The 26,271-nt window shown below is 44.1% G+C and overlaps 1 protein-coding gene across 1 annotated transcript in view; it reads right to left on the reverse strand.

Annotated features, from left to right (window-relative positions):
- Positions 1-23,819: 23,819 nt before the first annotated feature.
- Positions 23,820-26,271, reverse strand: part of LOC311243083 (protocadherin Fat 4-like) — a gene marked incomplete at both ends in the record, with an annotated part of 66,480 nt that continues 64,028 nt past the window's right edge. The window contains one exon of the mRNA XM_084332154.1: positions 23,820-24,883. Coding sequence (XP_084188280.1) covers positions 23,820-24,883 — 1,064 coding nt within the window. The remainder of the gene's footprint in view (positions 24,884-26,271) is intronic.

The following is a 26,271-nucleotide window of genomic DNA, read 5'->3' on the forward strand; positions in this document are numbered from 1 at the left end:
GAGGGTGGAGGGGGATAGGGAGGGCAGGTTGCGTCTGAGTGAGACGGTTTGAGTTGGGGTGAAGACCTTTCGGTTAAGCATGAGAGTTAGTGAGAAGGATATGAAGGAATGGTCAGATACATGTAGGGGAGTTACCGTGGTGTTAATGATGCTGGAGTTACGGGAAAATATGAGATCCAAGGAGTTGCCTGCTTTGTGGGTGGGAGGCATGGCAGTGGGAGTCAGGTCAAATGATTGTAGGAGGGAGACTACTATGACTGACTGAGATGAGTCAGGCAGGTTGAAGTCGCCCAATAGAAGGAGAGGGGTACCATCTTCCGGTAAGGAGCTTAGAAGCATGTCCAGCTCATCTGTGAAGTGATCGAGCGGACCTGGAGGGCGGTAGAGTGTAACAATGGTGAGATTGAAAGGATTAGAGACAGATACTGCATGATATTCAAAAGAGGAGAGTGACAGTGCTGGGAGGGGTGTTAAGTTTGTAGTCCATGAAGGAGATGTCATGAGGCCAGTGCCTCCACCCCGCCTGGAAGGTCGAGGTGTGTGAGTGAAGTTATAGTTTGTAGATAATGCTGCAGGTGTTGATGAGTTATTGGGGGTTATCCAGGTCTCAGTTAGAGCCAGGAGCTGCAGATTTTGACTATGGGCGTAGGCAGTAATGAAGTCAGCTTTCTTGACTGCTGATTGACAATTCCATAGGCCTCCCTGTACTGTGACAGGTGTATTAGTGGCTGTACTACTGCTAGCATGGTCTCTACTGCTCGCATGGTCTCTACTGCTCGCATGGTCTCTACTGCTAGCATGGTCTCTACTGCTAGCACAGTCTCTACTGCTAGCATGGTCTCTACTGCTCGCATGGTCTCTACTGCTAGCATGGTCTCTACTGCTAGCATGGTCTCTACTGCTAGCACGGTCTCTACTGCTAGCATGGTCTCTACTGCTCGCATGGTCTCTACTGCTAGCATGGTCTCTACTGCTAGCACGGTCTCTACTGCTAGCATGGTCTCTACTGCTAGCACGGTCTCTACTGCTAGCATGGTCTCTACTGCTAGCATGGCCTCTACTGCTCGCATGGTCTCTACTGCTAGCATGGCCTCTACTGCTCGCATGGTCTCTACTGCTAGCATGGCCTCTACTGCTCGCATGGTCTCTACTGCTAGCATGGCCTCTACTGCTCGCATGGTCTCTACTGCTAGCATGGCCTCTACTGCTCGCATGGTCTCTACTGCTCACACAGTCTCTACTGCTCGCATGGTCTCTACTGCTCACACAGTCTCTACTGCTAGCATGGTCTCTACTGCTAGCATGGCCTCTACTGCTCGCATGGTCTCTACTGCTAGCATGGCCTCTACTGCTCGCATGGTCTCTACTGCTAGCATGGCCTCTACTGCTCGCATGGTCTCTACTGCTCACACAGTCTCTACTGCTCGCATGGTCTCTACTGCTAGCATGGTCTCTACTGCTCGCATGGTCTCTACTGCTCGCATGGTCTCTACTGCTAGCATGGTCTCTACTGCTTGCATGGTCTCTATTGCTTGCATGGTCTCTACTGCTAGCATGGTCTCTACTGCTAGCATGGTCTCTACTGCTCGCATGGTCTCTACTGCTAGCACAGTCTCTACTGCTAGCACAGTCTCTACTGCTAGCATGGTCTCTACTGCTTGCATGGTCTCTACTGCTAGCATGGTCTCTACTGCTCACATGGTCTCTACTGCTAGCATGGTCTCTATTGCTTGCATGGTCTCTACTGCTAGCATGGTCTCTACTGCTCACATGGTCTCTACTGCTCGCATGGTCTCTACTGCTAGCATGGTCTCTACTGCTAGCATGGTCTCTACTGCTAGCACGGTCTCTACTGCTAGCATGGTCTCTACTGCTCGCATGGTATCTACTGCTAGCACAGCCTCTACTGCTTGCATGGTCTCTACTGCTTGCATGGTCTCTACTGCTCACATGGCCTCTACTGCTTGCATTTAGTAGACTCTACTGCTAGCTTGGTCTCTACTGCTAGCATGACCTCTGTTGTTAGCACTCCTGAGAGTGCTCCCGCCCTTCTCCCAGGGAGCCTTCTGTTTTTGCCCAGGCCCCCGGCAAACCCTCTAAATCCCCTGATCCTAAGAAAACCCCTGCTCCTCCTGTCTCAGAGGAAACCCCTGTTCCCGAGGTATCCAGCCCAACCTTCGCTCAGCCACAGGTTGCCCACCTGAGGTCTCTTCTTCTCCCAGGTATTTTGCCCCAGTCTCCTTTCTCCAGTCCCTTGCCACCCCTTGCTTTTTGTTCCGTACCAGGCATTTGGTGTGAGACTGTCTGTCATTCCATATCTCCTTCCCGGTTTTATTTCCATCATGATGTCATTATTATCCTATAGGAATGCTCAAAGGGACAGTAGAGGGAGAGGAGAGGGGCAGGCACAAAAAACAAAACAGCCAATCCCACACAAGAACAGTCTCCCCAATTAGTCCAATTACATAGTACCAGCTGTCCCAAATTACTGCAATCACAGTCAACGCCAATGTTCTCGATATGGCCTTCACACAACCTGGGGCAAAATGGCAGTTTGCACAGTCTTAATCACAAAAACATTAAAAATACAGAGACTGTCCTGGCAACCTGTGACACGTTATCTGAGGAACTTTCATATTTTGTATTTTTGACCTTTTGATTCTGCTAATAAACGCCCCTGGAACCTTCTATTGCGTCCACCACCCGACCACCACATCTGTAACACAAACCACTTCCTAGGCCTTTATGAAATGCATCTGGCCAGTGGGTCACATGCCCAAAATATATTCAGCTATGTAACATTTTTAAATAATACCAACATTCAATAATAGCAATGCATTCCAGGCAGTATTGTTCCAGCGGTGTCACCTCGGGGGCAGTGGTCAGAACTGATCCAAGAGCTGGAAATGACAGTGATTGCGTTGTTATTGTTTTTTTGTTGCATGCAACCTCGCACATAACTTGGTCTTTTGAGCTCTATTGAAGAGAATCACGCACAGCTCCGGATGTTCCAATTTGCATGCAATTCCGAGAGGCCATGCATGCCCCCACCCTCACCCGCGTCTTCCTGCGTTGTCTGGACAGCGGTCGCATGAATATTCAAAGTTTTTCTTCTTCATTTCTTTTCCCCTCTACAGTCAGACGGTTCTGGTGCTACAGCAAGATGTAGGCTAGCGTTCTAAGATCGGTATATAGAGGTACTGAACCAACACGCTTTCCTCCATGAACAGCTACAGTCATGTTTCCCTTGAGCACTTACGTAAAGGCACTTACGTAAAGGGACACAAGGGTCAGACAAGAGGATTTATATCAGTTTCACATATCTGAGTGTCCAGTAGCCACAGAGAGAGGTCCAGCGCCCCTTGAGTGCTGACTTAGGGTCTGAGACTCAGGCCCCAAACCTTCACCTAAACCACTGGTGAAGAAAGTAGTCAAAAAGATCTCAGATCAGCGTGTAGGTGCCACTTGGCCTCCTGAATGACCCGTCTGAGTGCTTAGACTGAGCTTCAGAGTGATGTGGAGCATGTTCTGTTCTGGGTAAACCCAGCACCTCAGAGTCCTCTCACCCATGACCGCTGTATCTTTAAAGAGCACCTTATATGCTGTCAGTAGTATATTTCACTATCGTACGTAAGCGGTAATGAAGGGTTTTATTATGTGCCCTCCTGGCATCGCGCACAGTGAGACAAACAGTCCCGGAGCCAAGAAAAGTCAACGTTTTAAAAGTTTCTCCTGCTCCATCATCACATTAAAGTGACACTCTGAGTGTCGGGCCCCGTTCAAACGCTTTTATGTGAAAAGAATTAAGACGGACACATTTCAAGACCCTCCAAATTGGAGGGAGCAACAAGTTGTGGTTTTATCTTCCCTGAGATGAAACATATGTCCGTACTTTTCGAGCAAGGGGCCTGTGCAAACAGATTTAATGCCCCTGCTCTATTGGCAACCCCGTAAAGAAATCAGAGCAGAAAGGGCTGGAGGGGAAGCCAAATCTTTCCAGAGAGAGCGTTCTGCACTATGTCCGACAACCTTGTGGAATCCGAGGCCCTCTGCGGCTCCGCCCCCACGGAGAGCGGAGAGAGGTTTGTGGACCGTTGTCAAAAGGGTTGCGGGTTTGCAAACGTGGACTCCATGCCGTGGTGTCCTGGGGAGTGCTCGCTGCGGGTCACGCTGCTCGGTGCGCCACGCCACAACCTCCTCATCAAGCCATCGCTTATTGTGAGTCTGTGACCTTCAGGGCTTCCAGAGCAGTCAGACGCACGCTTCGAGCCCCGTACACCATCTGCAACAACCCCTCGTTTAAACAGAATGGTTTATTAATAATAATAATAATAATAATAATAATAATAATAATAATAATTAATAAGGGGGACGATTCATTTTCAATTAAATTAAAGTTAGATGGAAACTGCAAATGTTTTGCGTTTGAGTATTTCTTCTGAATGGTCTTTTAATAGTTTGGATAGGACAATCTTCTCAAGTCAAAATGTGTCCAATATTATAATTATTTTGGTCCACCACTACCGGCTCCAGAGGCCACACACATCACACCTCTGGTTAAATGCACCTATGTGTCCCTTGGAGAGATATGCAAAGAAATACATTCTTAATTACACATGTGATATAAGTGCTCTGGACATTCTTAAAATAATAATAATAATAACTCAGCTGCTGGCAACTCAACCAGTTCTTCTGGATTCCTGAGAAGAGAGGACAGCTGTGTCCTATAGGTTAGAGAAGAGAGGACAGATGTGTCCTATAGGTTAGAGAAGAGAGGACAGATGTGTCCTATAGGTTAGAGAAGAGATAGGACAGATGTGTCCTATAGGTTAGAGAAGAGAGGACAGATGTGTCCTATAGGTTAGAGAAGAGAGGACAGATGTGTCCTATAGGTTAGAGAAGAGAGGACAGATGTGTCCTATAGGTTAGAGAAGAGAGAGGACAGATGTGTCCTATAGGTTAGAGAAGAGAGGACAGATGTGTCCTATAGGTTAGAGAAGAGAGGACAGATGTGTCCTATAGGTTAGAGAAGAGAGGACAGCTGTGTCCTATAGGTTAGAGAAGAGAGGACAGATGTGTCCTATAGGTTAGAGAAGAGAGGACAGATGTGTCCTATAGGTTAGAGAAGAGAGGACAGATGTGTCCTATAGGTTAGAGAAGAGAGAGGACAGATGTGTCCTATAGGTTAGAGAAGAGAGAGGACAGATGTGTCCTATAGGTTAGAGAAGAGAGAGGACAGATGTGTCCTATAGGTTAGAGAAGAGAGGACAGATGTGTCCTATAGGTTAGAGAAGAGAGAGGACAGATGTGTCCTATAGGTTAGAGAAGAGAGAGGACAGATGTGTCCTATAGGTTAGAGAAGAGAGGACAGATGTGTCCTATAGGTTAGAGAAGAGAGGACAGATGTGTCCTATTAGGTTAGAGAAGAGAGAGGACAGATGTGTCCTATAGGTTAGAGAAGAGAGAGGACAGATGTGTCCTATAGGTTAGAGAAGAGAGGACAGATGTGTCCTATAGGTTAGAGAAGAGAGAGGACAGATGTGTCCTATAGGTAGGTTAGAGAAGAGAGAGGACAGATGTGTCCTATAGGTTAGAGAAGAGAGGACAGATGTGTCCTATAGGTTAGAGAAGAGAGGACAGATGTGTCCTATAGGTTAGAGAAGAGAGGACAGATGTGTCCTATAGGTTAGAGAAGAGAGAGGACAGATGTGTCCTATAGGTTAGAGAAGAGAGGACAGATGTGTCCTATAGGTTAGAGAAGAGAGAGGACAGATGTGTCCTATAGGTTAGAGAGAGAGAGGACAGATGTGTCCTATAGGTTAGAGAAGAGAGAGGACAGATGTGTCCTATAGGTTAGAGAAGAGAGGACAGATGTGTCCTATAGGTTAGAGAAGAGAGGACAGATGTGTCCTATAGGTTAGAGAAGAGAGGACAGATGTGTCCTATAGGTTAGAGAAGAGAGAGGACAGATGTGTCCTATAGGTTAGAGAAGAGAGAGGACAGATGTGTCCTATAGGTTAGAGAAGAGAGAGGACAGATGTGTCCTATAGGTTAGAGAAGAGAGAGGACAGATGTGTCCTATAGGTTAGAGAAGAGAGGACAGATGTGTCCTATAGGTTAGAGAAGAGAGAGGACAGATGTGTCCTATAGGTTAGAGAAGAGAGAGGACAGATGTGTCCTATAGGTTAGAGAAGAGAGGACAGATGTGTCCTATAGGTTAGAGAAGAGAGAGGACAGATGTGTCCTATAGGTTAGAGAAGAGAGGACAGATGTGTCCTATAGGTTAGAGAAGAGAGGACAGATGTGTCCTATAGGTTAGAGAAGAGAGGACAGATGTGTCCTATAGGTTAGAGAAGAGAGGACAGATGTGTCCTATAGGTTAGAGAAGAGAGGACAGATGTGTCCTATAGGTTAGAGAAGAGAGGACAGATGTGTCCTATAGGTTAGAGAAGAGAGAGGACAGATGTGTCCTATAGGTTAGAGAAGAGAGAGGACAGATGTGTCCTATAGGTTAGAGAAGAGAGGACAGATGTGTCCTATAGGTTAGAGAAGAGAGGACAGATGTGTCCTATAGGTTAGAGAAGAGAGGACAGATGTGTCCTATAGGTTAGAGAAGAGAGGACAGATGTGTCCTATAGGTTAGAGAAGAGAGGACAGATGTGTCCTATAGGTTAGAGAAGAGAGGACAGATGTGTCCTATAGGTTAGAGAAGAGAGGACAGATGTGTCCTATAGGTTAGAGAAGAGAGGACAGATGTGTCCTATAGGTTAGAGAAGAGAGGACAGATGTGTCCTATAGGTTAGAGAAGAGAGAGGACAGATGTGTCCTATAGGTTAGAGAAGAGAGAGGACAGATGTGTCCTATAGGTTAGAGAAGAGAGAGGACAGATGTGTCCTATAGGTTAGAGAAGAGAGGACAGATGTGTCCTATAGGTTAGAGAAGAGAGGACAGATGTGTCCTATAGGTTAGAGAAGAGAGGACAGATGTGTCCTATAGGTTAGAGAAGAGAGGACAGATGTGTCCTATAGGTTAGAGAAGAGAGGACAGATGTGTCCTATAGGTTAGAGAAGAGAGGACAGATGTGTCCTATAGGTTAGAGAAGAGAGAGGACAGATGTGTCCTATAGGTTAGAGAAGAGAGGACAGATGTGTCCTATAGGTTAGAGAAGAGAGGACAGATGTGTCCTATAGGTTAGAGAAGAGAGAGGACAGCTGTGTCCTATAGGTTAGAGAAGAGAGGACAGATGTGTCCTATAGGTTAGAGAAGAGAGGACAGATGTGTCCTATAGGTTAGAGAAGAGAGAGGACAGATGTGTCCTATAGGTTAGAGAAGAGAGGACAGATGTGTCCTATAGGTTAGAGAAGAGAGGACAGATGTGTCCTATAGGTTAGAGAAGAGAGGACAGATGTGTCCTATAGGTTAGAGAAGAGAGGACAGATGTGTCCTATAGGTTAGAGAAGAGAGGACAGATGTGTCCTATAGGTTAGAGAAGAGAGGACAGATGTGTCCTATAGGTTAGAGAAGAGAGGACAGATGTGTCCTATAGGTTAGAGAAGAGAGAGGACAGATGTGTCCTATAGGTTAGAGAAGAGAGAGGACAGATGTGTCCTATAGGTTAGAGAAGAGAGAGGACAGATGTGTCCTATAGGTTAGAGAAGAGAGGACAGATGTGTCCTATAGGTTAGAGAAGAGAGGACAGCTGTGTCCTATAGGTTAGAGAAGAGAGGACAGATGTGTCCTATAGGTTAGAGAAGAGAGGACAGATGTGTCCTATAGGTTAGAGAAGAGAGGACAGATGTGTCCTATAGGTTAGAGAAGAGAGGACAGATGTGTCCTATAGGTTAGAGAAGAGAGGACAGATGTGTCCTATAGGTTAGAGAAGAGAGGGACAGATGTGTCCTATAGGTTAGAGAAGAGAGGACAGATGTGTCCTATAGGTTAGAGAAGAGAGGACAGATGTGTCCTATAGGTTAGAGAAGAGAGGACAGATGTGTCCTATAGGTTAGAGAAGAGAGGACAGATGTGTCCTATAGGTTAGAGAAGAGAGGACAGATGTGTCCTATAGGTTAGAGAAGAGAGGACAGATGTGTCCTATAGGTTAGAGAAGAGAGGACAGATGTGTCCTATAGGTTAGAGAAGAGAGAGGACAGATGTGTCCTATAGGTTAGAGAAGAGAGGACAGATGTGTCCTATAGGTTAGAGAAGAGAGGACAGATGTGTCCTATAGGTTAGAGAAGAGAGGACAGATGTGTCCTATAGGTTAGAGAAGAGAGAGGACAGATGTGTCCTATAGGTTAGAGAAGAGAGGACAGATGTGTCCTATAGGTTAGAGAAGAGAGGACAGATGTGTCCTATAGGTTAGAGAAGAGAGGACAGATGTGTCCTATAGGTTAGAGAAGAGAGAGGACAGATGTGTCCTATAGGTTAGAGAAGAGAGGACAGATGTGTCCTATAGGTTAGAGAAGAGAGGACAGATGTGTCCTATAGGTTAGAGAAGAGAGGACAGATGTGTCCTATAGGTTAGAGAAGAGAGGACAGATGTGTCCTATAGGTTAGAGAAGAGAGAGGACAGATGTGTCCTATAGGTTAGAGAAGAGAGAGGACAGATGTGTCCTATAGGTTAGAGAAGAGAGGACAGATGTGTCCTATAGGTTAGAGAAGAGAGGACAGATGTGTCCTATAGGTTAGAGAAGAGAGGACAGCTGTGTCCTATAGGTTAGAGAAGAGAGAGGACAGATGTGTCCTATAGGTTAGAGAAGAGAGGACAGATGTGTCCTATAGGTTAGAGAAGAGAGGACAGATGTGTCCTATAGGTTAGAGAAGAGAGAGGACAGATGTGTCCTATAGGTTAGAGAAGAGAGGACAGATGTGTCCTATAGGTTAGAGAAGAGAGGACAGATGTGTCCTATAGGTTAGAGAAGAGAGGACAGATGTGTCCTATAGGTTAGAGAAGAGAGAGGACAGATGTGTCCTATAGGTTAGAGAAGAGAGAGGACAGATGTGTCCTATAGGTTAGAGAAGAGAGGACAGATGTGTCCTATAGGTTAGAGAAGAGAGGACAGATGTGTCCTATAGGTTAGAGAAGAGAGGACAGATGTGTCCTATAGGTTAGAGAAGAGAGAGGACAGATGTGTCCTATAGGTTAGAGAAGAGAGGACAGATGTGTCCTATAGGTTAGAGAAGAGAGGACAGATGTGTCCTATAGGTTAGAGAAGAGAGGACAGATGTGTCCTATAGGTTAGAGAAGAGAGAGGACAGATGTGTCCTATAGGTTAGAGAAGAGAGGACAGATGTGTCCTATAGGTTAGAGAAGAGAGGACAGATGTGTCCTATAGGTTAGAGAAGAGAGAGGACAGATGTGTCCTATAGGTTAGAGAAGAGAGGACAGATGTGTCCTATAGGTTAGAGAGAGGACAGATGTGTCCTATAGGTTAGAGAAGAGAGAGGACAGATGTGTCCTATAGGTTAGAGAAGAGAGAGGACAGATGTGTCCTATAGGTTAGAGAAGAGAGGACAGATGTGTCCTATAGGTTAGAGAAGAGAGAGGACAGATGTGTCCTATAGGTTAGAGAAGAGAGGACAGATGTGTCCTATAGGTTAGAGAAGAGAGGACAGATGTGTCCTATAGGTTAGAGAAGAGAGGACAGATGTGTCCTATAGGTTAGAGAAGAGAGGACAGATGTGTCCTATAGGTTAGAGAAGAGAGGACAGATGTGTCCTATAGGTTAGAGAAGAGAGAGGACAGATGTGTCCTATAGGTTAGAGAAGAGAGGACAGATGTGTCCTATAGGTTAGAGAAGAGAGGACAGATGTGTCCTATAGGTTAGAGAAGAGAGAGGACAGATGTGTCCTATAGGTTAGAGAAGAGAGGACAGATGTCCTATAGGTTAGAGAAGAGAGGACAGATGTGTCCTATAGGTTAGAGAAGAGAGAGGACAGATGTGTCCTATAGGTTAGAGAAGAGAGGACAGATGTGTCCTATAGGTTAGAGAAGAGAGGACAGATGTGTCCTATAGGTTAGAGAAGAGAGGACAGATGTGTCCTATAGGTTAGAGAAGAGAGAGGACAGATGTGTCCTATAGGTTAGAGAAGAGAGGACAGATGTGTCCTATAGGTTAGAGAAGAGAGGACAGATGTGTCCTATAGGTTAGAGAAGAGAGAGGACAGATGTGTCCTATAGGTTAGAGAAGAGAGGACAGATGTGTCCTATAGGTTAGAGAAGAGAGAGGACAGATGTGTCCTATAGGTTAGAGAAGAGAGAGGACAGATGTGTCCTATAGGTTAGAGAAGAGAGGACAGATGTGTCCTATAGGTTAGAGAAGAGAGGACAGATGTGTCCTATAGGTTAGAGAAGAGAGAGGACAGATGTGTCCTATAGGTTAGAGAAGAGAGAGGACAGATGTGTCCTATAGGTTAGAGAAGAGAGGACAGATGTGTCCTATAGGTTAGAGAAGAGAGGACAGATGTGTCCTATAGGTTAGAGAAGAGAGGACAGATGTGTCCTATAGGTTAGAGAAGAGAGGACAGATGTGTCCTATAGGTTAGAGAAGAGAGAGGACAGATGTGTCCTATAGGTTAGAGAAGAGAGGACAGATGTGTCCTATAGGTTAGAGAAGAGAGGACAGATGTGTCCTATAGGTTAGAGAAGAGAGGACAGATGTGTCCTATAGGTTAGAGAAGAGAGGACAGATGTGTCCTATAGGTTAGAGAAGAGAGAGGACAGATGTGTCCTATAGGTTAGAGAAGAGAGGACAGATGTGTCCTATAGGTTAGAGAGAGAGAGGACAGATGTGTCCTATAGGTTAGAGAAGAGAGGACAGATGTGTCCTATAGGTTAGAGAAGAGAGGACAGATGTGTCCTATAGGTTAGAGAAGAGGAGGACAGATGTGTCCTATAGGTTAGAGAAGAGAGAGGACAGATGTGTCCTATAGGTTAGAGAAGAGAGGACAGATGTGTCCTATAGGTTAGAGAAGAGAGGACAGATGTGTCCTATAGGTTAGAGAAGAGAGAGGACAGATGTGTCCTATAGGTTAGAGAAGAGAGGACAGATGTGTCCTATAGGTTAGAGAAGAGAGGACAGATGTGTCCTATAGGTTAGAGAAGAGAGGACAGATGTGTCCTATAGGTTAGAGAAGAGAGGACAGATGTGTCCTATAGGTTAGAGAAGAGAGGACAGATGTGTCCTATAGGTTAGAGAAGAGAGAGACAGATGTGTCCTATAGGTTAGAGAAGAGAGGACAGATGTGTCCTATAGGTTAGAGAAGAGAGGACAGATGTGTCCTATATGTTAGAGAAGAGAGGACAGATGTGTCCTATAGGTTAGAGAAGAGAGAGGACAGATGTGTCCTATAGGTTAGAGAAGAGAGGACAGATGTGTCCTATAGGTTAGAGAAGAGAGGACAGATGTGTCCTATAGGTTAGAGAAGAGAGGACAGATGTGTCCTATAGGTTAGAGAAGAGAGAGGACAGATGTGTCCTATAGGTTAGAGAAGAGAGGACAGATGTGTCCTATAGGTTAGAGAAGAGAGGACAGATGTGTCCTATAGGTTAGAGAAGAGAGGACAGATGTGTCCTATAGGTTAGAGAAGAGAGAGGACAGATGTGTCCTATAGGTTAGAGAAGAGAGGACAGATGTGTCCTATAGGTTAGAGAAGAGAGGTTAGAGGACAGATGTGTCCTATAGGTTAGAGAAGAGAGAGGACAGATGTGTCCTATAGGTTAGAGAAGAGAGGACAGATGTGTCCTATAGGTTAGAGAAGAGAGAGGACAGATGTGTCCTATAGGTTAGAGAAGAGAGGACAGATGTGTCCTATAGGTTAGAGAAGAGAGGACAGATGTGTCCTATAGGTTAGAGAAGAGAGGACAGATGTGTCCTATAGGTTAGAGAAGAGAGAGGACAGATGTGTCCTATAGGTTAGAGAAGAGAGGACAGATGTGTCCTATAGGTTAGAGAAGAGAGAGGACAGATGTGTCCTATAGGTTAGAGAAGAGAGAACAGATGTGTCCTATAGGTTAGAGAAGAGAGGACAGATGTGTCCTATAGGTTAGAGAAGAGAGGACAGATGTGTCCTATAGGTTAGAGAAGAGAGAGGACAGATGTGTCCTATAGGTTAGAGAAGAGAGAGGACAGATGTGTCCTATAGGTTAGAGAAGAGAGGACAGATGTGTCCTATAGGTTAGAGAAGAGAGGACAGATGTGTCCTATAGGTTAGAGAAGAGAGAGGACAGATGTGTCCTATAGGTTAGAGAAGAGAGGGGACAGATGTGTCCTATAGGTTAGAGAAGAGAGAGGACAGATGTGTCCTATAGGTTAGAGAAGAGAGAGGACAGATGTGTCCTATAGGTTAGAGAAGAGAGAGGACAGATGTGTCCTATAGGTTAGAGAAGAGAGAGGACAGATGTGTCCTATAGGTTAGAGAAGAGAGGACAGATGTGTCCTATAGGTTAGAGAAGAGAGGACAGATGTGTCCTATAGGTTAGAGAAGAGAGGACAGATGTGTCCTATAGGTTAGAGAAGAGAGGACAGATGTGTCCTATAGGTTAGAGAAGAGAGAGGACAGATGTGTCCTATAGGTTAGAGAAGAGAGGACAGATGTGTCCTATAGGTTAGAGAAGAGAGGACAGATGTGTCCTATAGGTTAGAGAAGAGAGGACAGATGTGTCCTATAGGTTAGAGAAGAGAGAGGACAGATGTGTCCTATAGGTTAGAGAAGAGAGAGGACAGATGTGTCCTATAGGTTAGAGAAGAGAGAGGACACTGTGTCCTATAGGTTAGAGAAGAGAGGACAGATGTGTCCTATAGGTTAGAGAAGAGAGGACAGATGTGTCCTATAGGTTAGAGAAGAGAGGACAGATGTGTCCTATAGGGTTAACCCTAACCCTAACCCAACATGTTGTTACTTCCTCCTGTCTCCTCAACATGTTGTTACTTCCTCCTGTCCTCAACATGTTGTTACTTCCTCCTCAACATGTTGTTACTTCCTCCTGTCCTCAACATGTTGTTACTTCCTCCTCAACATGTTGTTACTTCCTCCTCAACATGTTGTTACTTCCTCCTGTCCTCAACATGTTGTTACTTCCTCCTCAACATGTTGTTACTTCCTCCTGTCCTCAACATGTTGTTACTTCCTCCTCAACATGGTGTTACTTCCTCCTGTCCTCAACATGTTGTTACTTCCTCCTCAACATGTTGTTACTTCCTCCTGTCCTCAACATGTTGTTACTTCCTCCTCAACATGTTGTTACTTCCTCCTGTCTCCTCAACATGTTGTTACTTCCTCCTGTCTCCTCAACATGTTGTTACTTCCTCCTGTCTCCTCAACATGTTGTTACTTCCTCCTGTCTCCTCAACATGTTGTTACTTCCTCCTGTCTCCTCAACATGTTGTTACTTCCTCCTGTCTCCTCAACATGTTGTTACTTCCTCCTCAACATGTTGTTACTTCCTCCTGTCTCCTCAACATGTTGTTACTTCCTCCTGTCTCCTCAACATGTTGTTACTTCCTCCTGTCTCCTCAACATGTTGTTACTTCCTCCTGTCTCCTCAACATGTTGTTACTTCCTCCTGTCTCCTCAACATGTTGTTACTTCCTCCTGTCTCCTCAACATGTTGTTACTTCCTCCTGTCCCAACATGGTTTTTGCTTTAGGTAAATATTGTGTGAAAACACTTTTTTCTTTCTTTTTTATGTTTTATGTTTTTATATGTATTTGTATATGTTTGGGACAAATACATACATAAAGATAAAATATAACATAGTGTGTGTACAAAGGGCCATGCCACTGGGAAGGGTGCACAGCTTTGATACTGTGTTTTATTGTTCACTCTATTCAAATAAAATTTAAAGTGACGTGGCTGGGATAAATGGGCCAGTCAGTCAGCCAAAATAAATTCCTGTACCAAGGTCGAAACAGGGAGCTGCTGGAGTCGAAGGCCCTCTGGGAGATAAGAGTGGCAAGCGGCTTCCCCATCCGCAATCCCTACCTCGCCCACCCAGGACTTGGCTTGTGCACTCACCCCCCACCTCCCCCCCCCCCCCCCCCCCCTTCCTCTGCATTGGCGCTGCACTGTCGGCTGCCTCGTGTGAGGGATCACTCCCCCCCCCCCCCCCTACAGCCCTGTAACAACCCTAACCCACTCCCCCCTCCTTCCGTAAATGGCGCTGCCTATGACGGCTGCCAGTCTGTTTGCTGTGGTGAATATGCATATGTTTGTCTCAAGGCTTTGTACCATTATTACTATCTAAAATGTAATAATTGTGGAATATTACTGTAATGAGCTGTATGTGTATGATCCAAGCGTCCTATGATCCTCATAGGAGCATAACAGAAAAAAGCATTCCATGTGAAGGTATTCTGTATCTTTGCATGTCAACTAATAAAGAAACTTGAAACTTGAACTTGAAACTTGAACACTTTCACTACCACACTGCAGAAGGTTAACCGTCTGTAGCGTGATAGTAAAGGCTTAACCTTCTGTAGCGTGGCAGTGAAAGGGTTAACCCTTTGTCGTGTGGCAGTGAAAGGGTTAACCTTCTGTATCGTCACAGTGAGAGGTTTAACTCTTTTGTCGTGTGGCAGTGAAAGGGTTAACCTCCTGTATTGTCGCAGTGAAAGGGTTAACCCGTTTGTCGTGTGGCAGTGAAAGGGTTAACCTTCTGTATTGTCGCAGTGAAAGGGTTAACCATTTTGGTAGTGCGGTAGTGAAAGGGTTAAAATATCAGCTGCACCACAGCCCTGTGTTTCTACAGCCTGGATCGGTCCAGTGTGTCACTTTCTCTTTTATAGACAATTAATACACTTAACCAGGGCTTGGGTTTTATGCTAACTCAGGAACCTCGCAAAACGTCACTCAATATTTCCTGTCTGTGTATAATTTTCAGTTTTAAAGGTTCCGTGGTATTTGGTTAAGCTCAAATGTCCTGCATGAAAAATGTTTTCATAAAGCGTATACTCAATTACAGAATCTGCACGCATAGGTGATATTTGTCATTTTCAGTGTGAAGGGAGGGTGGGGGGTGGGGGTGGGGGCGGAGGTATAAGACGCACATCATCCAAAAAATAAATTGGACAGGGTCTTTATTTTATACCGCGCCCCTAACCCCTTGTAAACTGCTCCCAGACTGAGAGGGCTGTCAGCTGGACCGTACAGTCGTAGAACTGTACATTATGAATCACTGTCACCCCACTACTGCCTTTGTTTACCGACACGTTTACTGGATTGAAAGCTGCACTGTGGAAGGTTTCCACCTTGTGGCTGTGAAAAGTAACTGCACCTTGTTTATACATGGCGGATAAGAGAACATGGGAACAAAAAAAATAAAACATTTTCTGCTTCCAAATTCCTTGAATGTACTATAAACATAAAGTATGTACATCATACTACATGCTGTTGGAGCTTACTGTTCAGTCCATGGAGTGTAGTATGTGCCACCTACTACATACTACATACAACATACCAATGCATCACTGGTGCATCACTCCCTGCAGTGAGTCTGTCCATCACAAACGGTGTCTGAGGAAGGAACGCAGCATGGTCAAGGACACCTCTCCTCCCCTGCGGGAGGCGCTACAGGAATGTCAAGTCAAGCAGACTCAGGAACAGCTTCTCTCCCTCAGCTGTCATATCCTTGAACTCTGTGCCACGATGACATCACTCATTCAAAATCGGAAAACATTCCCTAATTTAGGAAGAACAGCGATATTTCAGTAGGCTAACAATAATGTAACCGAGTGGATTTTAACCTGGACACATACAGCTTCAGTGTCAGTGAGTGAGTGAGTGAGTGAGTGAGTGAGTGAGTGAGTGAGTGAGTGAGTGAGTGAGTGAGTGAGTGAGTGAGTGAGTGAGTGAGTGAGTGAGTGAGTGAGTGAGTGAGTGTGTGTGTGTGTGTGTGTGAGTGAGTGAGTGAGTGAGTGAGTGAGTGAGTGAGTGAGTGAGTGAGTGAGTGAGTGAGTGAGTGAGTGAGTGAGTGAGTGAGTGAGTGAGTGGCTCCCCATTGCTGCACGTATCCGCTTCAAGGCCCTCGACCTAGCATACCGTGCGGCAAAGGGAACCGCTCCCGCCTACCTCCGGTCAATGGTCTCTAACTACACACCCTCAAGACCCCTACGCTCTGCGTCTTCTGGCCGCCTCAGTTCTACTCCTATCCAAGCTCCCGGAGGGTCATCAAAGAGAAGCCGCCTATTCTCAGTCCTTGCCCCACAATGGTGGAATGAACTACCCATCCCAGTTAGGACAGCCGAATCCCGTCCAATCTTTCGCCGTCGACTAAAGACTCACTTCTTCAACCATTATCTGAAATGATAAAAAAAATAATAATAATCTAACCCCGACTAACCTTAATGTCATGCACTTGTCCTAATAAACTAACCTACACTGTAACACGCAACACTTTGATGAACATTGTTACTCAGCTGATAGTTATACCCTTCTTGCTGTCTTGTCGCACAGAACTTGTAAGTCGCTTTGGATAAAAGCGTCAGCTAAATGACTAAATGTAAATGTAAATGTAAATGAGTGAGTGAGTGAGTGAGTGAGTGAGTGAGTGAGTGAGTGAGTGAGTGAGTGAGTGAGTGAGTGTGTGAGTGAGTGAGTGAGTGAGTGAGTGAGTGAGTGAGTGAGTGAGTGAGTGAGTGAGTGAGTGAGTGAGTGAGTGAGTGAGTGAGTGAGTGAGTGACTGACTGACTGACTGACTGACTGACTGACTGACTGACTGACTGACTGACTGACTGACTGACTGACTGACTGACTGACTGACTGACTGACTGACTGACTGACTGAGTGAGTGAGTGAGTGAGTGAGTGAGTGAGTGAGTGAGTGAGTGAGTGAGTGAGTGAGTGAGTGAGTGGGTGGGTGGGTGGGTGGGTGAGTGAGTGAGTGAGTGAGTGAGTGAGTGAGTGAGTGAGTGAGTGAGTGAGTGAGTGAGTGAGTGAGTGAGTGAGTGAGTGACTGAGTGACTGAGTGACTGAGTGAGTGAGTGAGTGAGTGAGTGAGTGAGTGAGTGAGTGAGTGAGTGGGTGAGTGAGTGACTGACTGACTGACTGACTGACTGACTGACTGACTGACTGACTGACTGACTGACTGACTGACTGACTGACTGACTGACTGAGTGAGTGACTGTGTGTGTGTGTGTGTGTGTGTGTACTGTATGTGTGTGTGTGTGTGTGTGTGTGTGTGTGTGTGTGTGTGTGTGTGTACTGTATGTGTGTGTGTGTGTGTGTGTGTGTGTGTGTGTGTGTGTGTGTGTGTGTGTGTGTGTGTGTACTGTATGTGTGTGTGACTTGTTATAAGCTCAAATAGTATGACCCCTCTGTTTCTGACCCACTCTCACTGTGTAAAAAGTACACATTTGGTTGAACAAGATTGTGACAATAATAATAACTATAGACTAAAATGTGAATGTCTAGACTAAGCAGTCATACTGAGATTTCTTTTTTCTTTCAAATACAATTCTGATTGGTTGGGGGCCTTATTAACACTTTGAATGCCCATCACGAGAAACTCGTTTAATTTTTTTTATTATTTCATCAATCGAGTCTACCGTTGGTAACCCTGACCCGCCAGGCGCTCAGATGTGAAAAAAGCGCCCCCTATGTCTCCCAGATGGTAATGCACCATTTTGGATTGGACTCAATGAAAATGGCTGAGAAAAAAAAACTCCGGAATCCACATTTTACTTCTCATGCATGTAACCGGAGCCGATCAGATTCATTCTGGACCCTCAGCACAGTGTGTAATATGTGTTTTACAGTATACACGTTGGATCAATAAAAGGATCGATTTTTGGAATGGCGATCAGGAAATGGAATAATCCATTTGGATACCATCTGATCTCAGGTAAGGAATCTATTTTACCAGTCTTAGGATAATCAGACCCGTTTTCACGGAGATATAAGCTTTTCCCCTATAATCTGATATGGCTGTTTGACTGTAAGAGCGATCAGGAACTGAGAGAATCTATTTTCAGCGCGCAGCACCAGCGTGCACACGTACACATATACTATCGATAATCTAGCGTTTATTTGAAAACGATTCATAAATAGGCCGAAAAATGACAACTTTCTAGAATATTACAGTACAGGGCGATTATCATGGAATCTTTTTTTCCCCCGTGAAAACGAGGGCTTTTCAAAATGCTATAAAACGGAAATGAACCGATAAAAAAACAATCCGCTTCGACAATGTTGACTGGAAATGAGTCATTGATAATGCCAAGTCAAGACAAGTCAAGAGTTTTATTTGTCACGGCATACAAGTATACAATGAAATGCGGGTGGTCTTGCCCGCAACGATGTGCAATACAGTGGTACAACATGTAATAGAATCCAATAAAAAACAACATTGTGCAATAAACAGGTAACAGGTAACATGGTGTGACATCTCGGTATCTGTACATAGTTATTTACAGGGCATATAGGACATGCTAGGTAGCTTAGGTAGTGCAATACACTGTTACTGTTGTTATACTAATTTAAAGTGACCTTTCCTTTTTGGCCATAAGTGTGACGGGCAGATTAGACACATAGCCATAATTTAAAACATAGATTAGGCGATATTAATGCTAACATTGCAGTGGATGGTGGGCATTCAAGCACTAAATGTGCGCCCCCTGCTGGGCACTGAAAGTGTTAAGAAAGGCGGGACTTGAAACTTGAAAGGATGCGCGTGATTGGTGATCGACTGATATGGGTTTTCCAATGACAAATGCCGATGCTGACATTTAGAGAGGAGGGCGGCCAATGACCGATAGATATATAATGCTTTTTTTTTGTTAGAATTTTTATATTTTTTTATGTATGTTTATGTTTGTTGACGGACTCAGTTACAAGCCAAATGGCCAATCTAAGTATCACACAGCCTGCTCATATCATCCACCAAGTGACTAACGTTGACTTAGAGAGGTGACCATGTGAGAGAGTGGACAATCTGTCCCGCTAATCCACTGTGGGGCGTCGTGGCTCAGGGGTAGAGCGGGGCGTCCAATGGTCGAAGGGTTGGTGGTTCGAATCCCGCTCAAGCCCATGTCCATCCCATTGCCGTTGTGTCCTTGGGCAAGACACTTAACCTACTTGCCTCATATGAATGTGTATGCTGCATGTGAATGAATGTTGGTGGTGGTCGGAGGGGCCGTAGGCGTTGATTATTCGCCACGCTTCCGTGAGTCTGCCTCAGGGCAGCTCTGGCTGCAATTGTAGCTTACCACCACCGGTATGACTGTGTATGAACGAATAATGGACTCAGTGAAGCGCTCTGAGTCAGAGCAACAGTCAGTCAGAGAAGAGCGCTATATAAATCCAATCCATTATTATTACTACTGTCTCATTAACCCCGCAGACGCTGAGGGAGAGAGACAAGCACACAAGTGGCTCCGGAGGTAGAGCGTCGGCTGGTAATTGGTTGGTTCCTGGTTCGATTCCAGCTCCTCCTGGCAGTGTGTCCTTGAGCAAGACCCTTAAGCCCTGAGCACTTTGCGCTTTGGATAAAAGTACTATATAAATGCAGTCCATTTACATACAAAGTACAGAAACATGGTGTTAGCTAGAAGCCCATGACATTCAGTCCCCAAAACGTTGTTGGCAGGTCCTCCTGAATTGCTGAATCTCTAGCCCATTAGCAAATGCAATGGAATGTAACTAACATTGGGTATCTTGTTTCTCGATAACCACATACATTGTGTTATGTCCCTTACAGAGTAACTTATTATAGTTTGCATGTCTCCAGACCTCGCAGAGCCTGAGCTGAGCCCATCACCACTCAACACAATCATCTTGAACCAGAAGTATAGAAGGCTCCATTAAATTAGATGTCAATTATTTTGAGTTGTTGCCTTCCTTTAAAGGGGAATGCCAGCCATTTTAAAGGGGAGATCAAATCAAGTGTATGTTGTAAGGCCCGACAACACACGTTAATGTCCCCATGGGCCGGACACGTCTTCTTTAAACAAGTCAAGAAGAAACATCACAATAAGTCAAGAACAAAAAGAAATCCAAAAGTAAAATGTTAAATAAATAAATTGAATTAATGCAACACTCCCAGACATACCCCACGCGAAGGTAAGGAAAAACTCACTAAAAACGTAGCCATAGGAAAAAAGCACCACAGGCAATGTGGAGGGGAGAAACCTTAGAAGGGCCGTTCAAGGGGGGATCTCCCTTCTTAGAAGCTGTTCCATGGGACCGGTTGGTGCTCATGTCCAGTATGAGGTAGAAGGTCACTGGAATGTCTATATTGATAAATTCACTCAGAGACAGAGACAGGGGTTAATAAATTATTTTCTGTAGACATGGGAGCAGATAGACATCCTAACTAAACTAGACAGATTAATCTAAGGGTCAGTACCCGACTAGGTGAGATCAGGGTAGGTTGAAGGAGAGAGACAAAAGATGGGTCTTAAGCAGGGATTTAAAAGCTTCGACAGAGCAGGCGCCCCCCTGACGACGGCAGGTCATTTGCTCCACAGGTAGAGAGCGCGGTAGACAAAGATGTATTTATCTTTTCAATAATTGTATGCAACTTCCTTGAATCTGTGGAACATGTTTGTTGATTTTTTTTTGCAAAGAAACTAATCTAAATCTAATTATATTTATTCTTTATTTCCCAGCACCACTTTCTTCCCTTGTATAAAAAAAAAGCAATTTCTGGTGGGTGCAGCAACACACCACATTTTAAATGAATTGTTTCCTTCCCTGCCAGGTTAGTCCAGACCCAGAACCTGTACACGCTGGGCAGTACATTAGGTAGCAGTGATCCTTCCCTGCCAGGTTACTGTCTCCACACCCAGAACCTGTACACACTGGACAGTACATTAGGTAGGCAGTGATACTGGCACCAGTGGCGTCGTTAGCCCTGGGCTTCCGGGGCTTTAGCCCCGGATGTTTTTCTCCTAGCCCCGGATCTAAAAAAAAAAAAATTGTTTACATTTTCTTTTTTTTTTACTTTTTTTTTACTTTTTTTTATGTCAGCATCCCCATTGTCTGTGCTGAATGTTTGTTAGTGTTTGGTATTTTTTGTTGGTTTTTAGGACTTTTAAACATCCATTTTTAGTAAGTAGTTTTCATTTGATTCTCTAATTTTTTCATTCACCGATTTGTGGACTTTTTTTTTAGTGTCCTGAAAGGCGGCTTATAAATCAAATGCATTATTATTATTATTATTATTATTATTATTATTATTATTATTATTATTATTATTATTATTATTATTATTATTATTATTATTATTATTATTATTATTATGAACCCTGCTGCGGTTCATTTGAGATGTGAATGCAAAGTGGACCAAAGGCAGGAAAATACCCAAAAATCTAATCTTTTTTTTATGAGAAGACTGAAACATATGTATATAATGAAACACAATACAGTTTTTTTTCGATTGCCTAAGCATGATTTTGAAAACGGGGCCCGGTGTTTCAAAACACACAATTAGCACAACCACACACACAATTATCAGAACACCTCAGATCCTTTGCTAAATTAAACACTTGTCAAAACCATACACTAATTTATAAAAACTACATTTTATTACCATATGAAACACACGTTTCATATGAATTAATTCTGTTTGAACCAGTTACACACACTGCTGTGCTTAACCTAAAACACATTTAGCAATTCTACTTCTCAGTGATTAGAGTACTGTAAGTGAAGTACGCAGAGAATGTGCAAATATACAATAAATTCACCAAACACTACACAAGACCAATGCTGTAGACTGATGAAAATATAATTTATTTATCTACATATACCCAAATCAATGATGCAGACTGATGAAAAAAATTACATTTTCTCTCCATATACCCAAATCAATGATGCAGACTGATGAAAATATAAATGTTCTCTCCATATAACCAAATCAGTCAACATTTCAACATGGAGAATCACAACAATACATGTTCCAGTTTTCATGCTACTATGTGCATAACACTGTAAGCTCAGCAAATATCAGACAAACATAAAATACTGTATCCAGTACAGGTTAAAATTACAGTAAAAAAAATTAAATAATTGAAAACATTTAAACAGAAAATACTAGATATTATCTCTTTGCCTAGCTGGATCTGGCAAGATACTTTTTTGTTGTGATTCTCCATGTTGACTGATTTGGGAAAATGGGAGAAAATGTATATTTTCATCAGTCTGCATCATTGGTTGTCTTGTGTAGTGTTTGGTGAATGTATTGTATATTTTCACGTTCTCTGTGTACAGTACTTCACTCTCCTTCCATTTTGGTTGAAGACAGGTGAACTCACCTGCTGCATTTTTATAGTGCTTAAACCTGATTGGTGTATCTACAATTAAGCAATGGTGTGTTTGTGCATCTGATGGCTGTGTTTAACCAATTGGCTCATATGTGTGGTAATTTGACATTCGGTGTCTAATGTAATGCAAGTGTGTTTAGTGTTTTGCAAATCACTGTGTGTATTGTTTTGCAAAAAGTGTGAGGCTGACATTGTAGGGGTGCAAATCTGGGCCTATATTTTGCTCCTTGAGTGTCAGGTTTTGATAATTGTGTAATACTTTTGATTTGAGTGTTTATGCAATTGAAGAAAACTGTAAAGACTAGAGATGAACTGTTTATTTCTTTTGTACATAGGCTGTGCATATGTTTGTTTGTTTGTTTATTTGCTTATGTGTATGATTCTTAACTGTGTTTTTATTTTGTTATTGGTGTATATGTGTGTATGTATGTACAGTATATGTATATATATATTATATATATATGTATATATATATGTGTATATATGTATATTTGTACTCCTGTTGGGGCTTCTTGGACCAGATCAACGTTTTATCTGGCTAAATAAAGGTTAAATAAATAAATAATAAACTGATGATTTGGTCCTGTTAACTTTGAATTTTCTATGGGGACTGCCCAGATCCCTCTCATGGACCTGGACCTCACTTTGAGAACCTCTAATGGTTCTAGTTATTCAGTATTCATCTCTAATTACTCTAAAATTGCGTATTTCTGTGTTTAAAAAAAAAAGCCCCCTCCACCCCCCCGGGCTGAAGCCCCCAATGTTTTCTAACCCTAAAAACGCCCCTGACTGGCACTAAACCAGAATTAAAACCTAATTTGGGTGTAAGAGCTACACAAAAAATGTTTGGCCTCATAAAGTCAGAGCCTCATTCACAGTTTCATGACTGTTGAGGTTTTTTCCCCTCAGCCAGGTCTCGTGTCGCCACAGAGAGGTCTGGCTGAGACCTATTATCATTCCGCTATAGGGGGGAAACACTCTGGCTTGTTTGTATGTCTTTAAACCAATCACCATCATCCGGGGCGGGGCTAAGGATGCAGCGACGGTGTTCTTGTGAAATAGTGTCGCAGATAGCGGAGTACATATATTACATATTCAAAATGTTTTGACTTTTTACAAATTCAGAAAACCTTCAAGTTCCCCTGCTGGGGATCGAACCCTAACCTTAACCCTGACTTTATGTCTTAAACATAACCGTTAAGCTTAATGTTAAAACTAACCCTCTAACTATAAGGATAGTAAGATGGTGGTGAGAGCACTCACCCACCACTGCAATGATTGTTGGTTCAACATCTGGTTGCACCGTTTGTTTTGGACTTTTGCCGAATATATATTTATACAATACATACATATATTACGTATGGCTTGGACCTTCGCCAATACTATACGTAAATTATGTATTTTTTCTTCCTGTGGTGGATTCGTACTTTAGATAGACAGACGTCCCCGTCCCCTCTGGTGTCGTGGAGTAAGGCTTTAGTAGGGCTGCGTTTTACACACAAATAATACGAGCGACATGCGACCAGAGCGATGGATGAGGTCATATGTTTTACACAAACGTTCAGGCTGTGGAAGGTTTGTTTGCGTTGGTAATGTTTGTAAGCAGTGGGGTGAAGAGAACAGACGTGCATCTTGAGTTATGGTGGGCTGAGAGAGTCCCAGGAGGCTGAGAGGGTCCCAGGAGGCTGAGAGAGTCCCAGGAGGCTGAGAGAGTCCCAGGAGGCTGAGAGGGTCCCAGGAGGCTGAGAGAGTCCCAGGAGGCTGAGAGGGTCCCAGGAGGCTGAGAGAGTCCCAGGAGGCTGAGAGGGTCCCAGGAGGCTGAGAGAGTCCCAGGAGGCTGAGAGGGTCCCAGGAGGCTGAGAGAGTCCCAGGAGGCTGAGAGGGTCCCAGGAGGCTGAGAGGGTCCCAGGAGGCTGAGAGAGTCCCAGGAGGCTGAGAGGGTCCCAGGAGGCTGAGAGAGTCCCAGGAGGCTGAGAGGGTCCCAGGAGGCTGAGAGAGTCCCAGGAGGCTGAGAGGGTCCCAGGAGGCTGAGAGAGTCCCAGGAGGCTGAGAGGGTCCCAGGAGGCTTCTTCTCCATCGACCAGCTCCTATGATGATGAAGCACCAGGTCACTGGCTGTAGAGCAACAGATGGAGTGAGCGATGGAGTGAGCTGTGAGCGATGGAGTGAGCTGTGAGCGATGGAGTGAGCTGTGAGCGATGGAGTGAGCTGTGAGCGATGGAGTGAGCTGTGAGCATCCACACGATGGAGTGAGCTGTGAGCGATGGAGTGAGCTGTGAGCGATGGAGTGAGCTGTGAGCATCCACACGATGGAGTGAGCTGTGAGCGATGGAGTGAGCTGTGAGCGATGGAGTGAGCTGTGAGCGTCCACACGATGGAGTGAGCTGTGAGCGATGGAGTGAGCTGTGAGCGATGGAGTGAGCTGTGAGCGTCCACACCATGGAGAGTGAGCTGTGAGCGTCCACACCATGGAGAGTGAGCTGTGAGCGTCCACACCATGGAGAGTGAGCTGTGAGCGTCCACACCATGGAGAGTGAGCTGTGAGCGTCCACACCATGGAGAGTGAGCTGTGAGAGTCCACACCATGGAGAGTGAGCTGTGAGAGTCCACACGATGGAGAGTGAGCTGTGAGAGTCCACACCATGGAGAGTGAGCTGTGAGAGTCCACACCATGGAGTGAGCTGGAGTGAGCTGTGAGCGTCCATGTGATAGAGTGTTTTCCACATGTGGCTTCCAAGTCATTCTCCATACGTTCAAAAGCGTTCACAACCGGACATTTTGGTGCAGAAGTCCTCTTCTGACAATTCACCGCTGACAGTGGTGGAAAGTAACTAAGTATTTTTACTCACGTACAATTTCGAGCTACTTGTACTTTACATGAGTATTTACATTTTAGGGGACGTTGTACTTTTACTCCACTATACATTTCAAAGGAAATATTGTACTTTTTTACTCCACTACATTTATCTGAACCCATCAGTTACTAGTTACTATCTACATGGGGGACCCTGATGTAAACAAGACGAAAGTCTTTCTCTGGTCTGCATCCCCTTAACAATTGTATGTATTGAGCCGTACTGTACTGTACCCATTCTGCAATCTGTTAATAAAGTTTTCAATCAATCAATCAATCAAACTTTGAAGAAAAATATGTTGCATAGGAAACATGGCAAAGATACATTATGAAGATGATGTACTTTCAAATCTGAAGCCTGTCAACTTCAAGAGGACGTAATCAGGTCAGCATAACTGGACCACATACCACTTTAACATAACCTTTAACCTCTCTTCCGCCCGTGCGGTCCTTCGGCGCACCGCAAATGACATCTGGTCATAAATCAATATTTTCCAGACTGTTCTATAAAAGTAGTGATTTTTATTTCAAACGTATTCAAGTATAAACATCATAACCATGTCACAACAGCATTTAGAATGTATATTATCATCAATACGTTCGTTTAGGAATAGGTGTTATATAGATAGATTTTCCTCTTCGAAATGTGTGTATATTCAGTGAGAGGCGACCATTTTGTAAAACCTTGAATCATGGGAATTGTATTTTTTTGTGGCCATTTTGTATGTCTGGATCTGCATCGGCATTTTTTAAAAACTACACTTCCTGTAAGATTCTATAGGGTTCAAGGTTCATAGTTCTGTATGAATTATTTCAATAACTCTTATTATTCGGGATAATTCTACCACAAAAGGTAACGTTTTTGACAAATATTGAAACACAGTTAGTTTCTGTTCCCTATTGTTAGCATGCAGCAACAATTAGATCTGAAATTAGTTTCAAAACGGTTGCACTGTGGTGAAAATAAAAAAGTACAGTCGATTTCATTATCTGTTCTTATGCACGCCTGGTGATACTAAATCCAAATTGAACTCGGGCATTTGAAAGATAATATATGTATATATAAATGTGCGAATTGGCTATAATAAGGTCATTTATAAGCCTGCTATTCTATATTCTATAATAATATTTCAAATTGCATTGGTCCGGATGGGAGAAT

Source organism: Notolepis coatsorum (genome assembly GCF_963971535.1).
Source record: "Notolepis coatsorum genome assembly, chromosome: 16".
Classification (NCBI taxonomy): Eukaryota; Metazoa; Chordata; class Actinopteri; order Aulopiformes; family Paralepididae; genus Notolepis; species Notolepis coatsorum.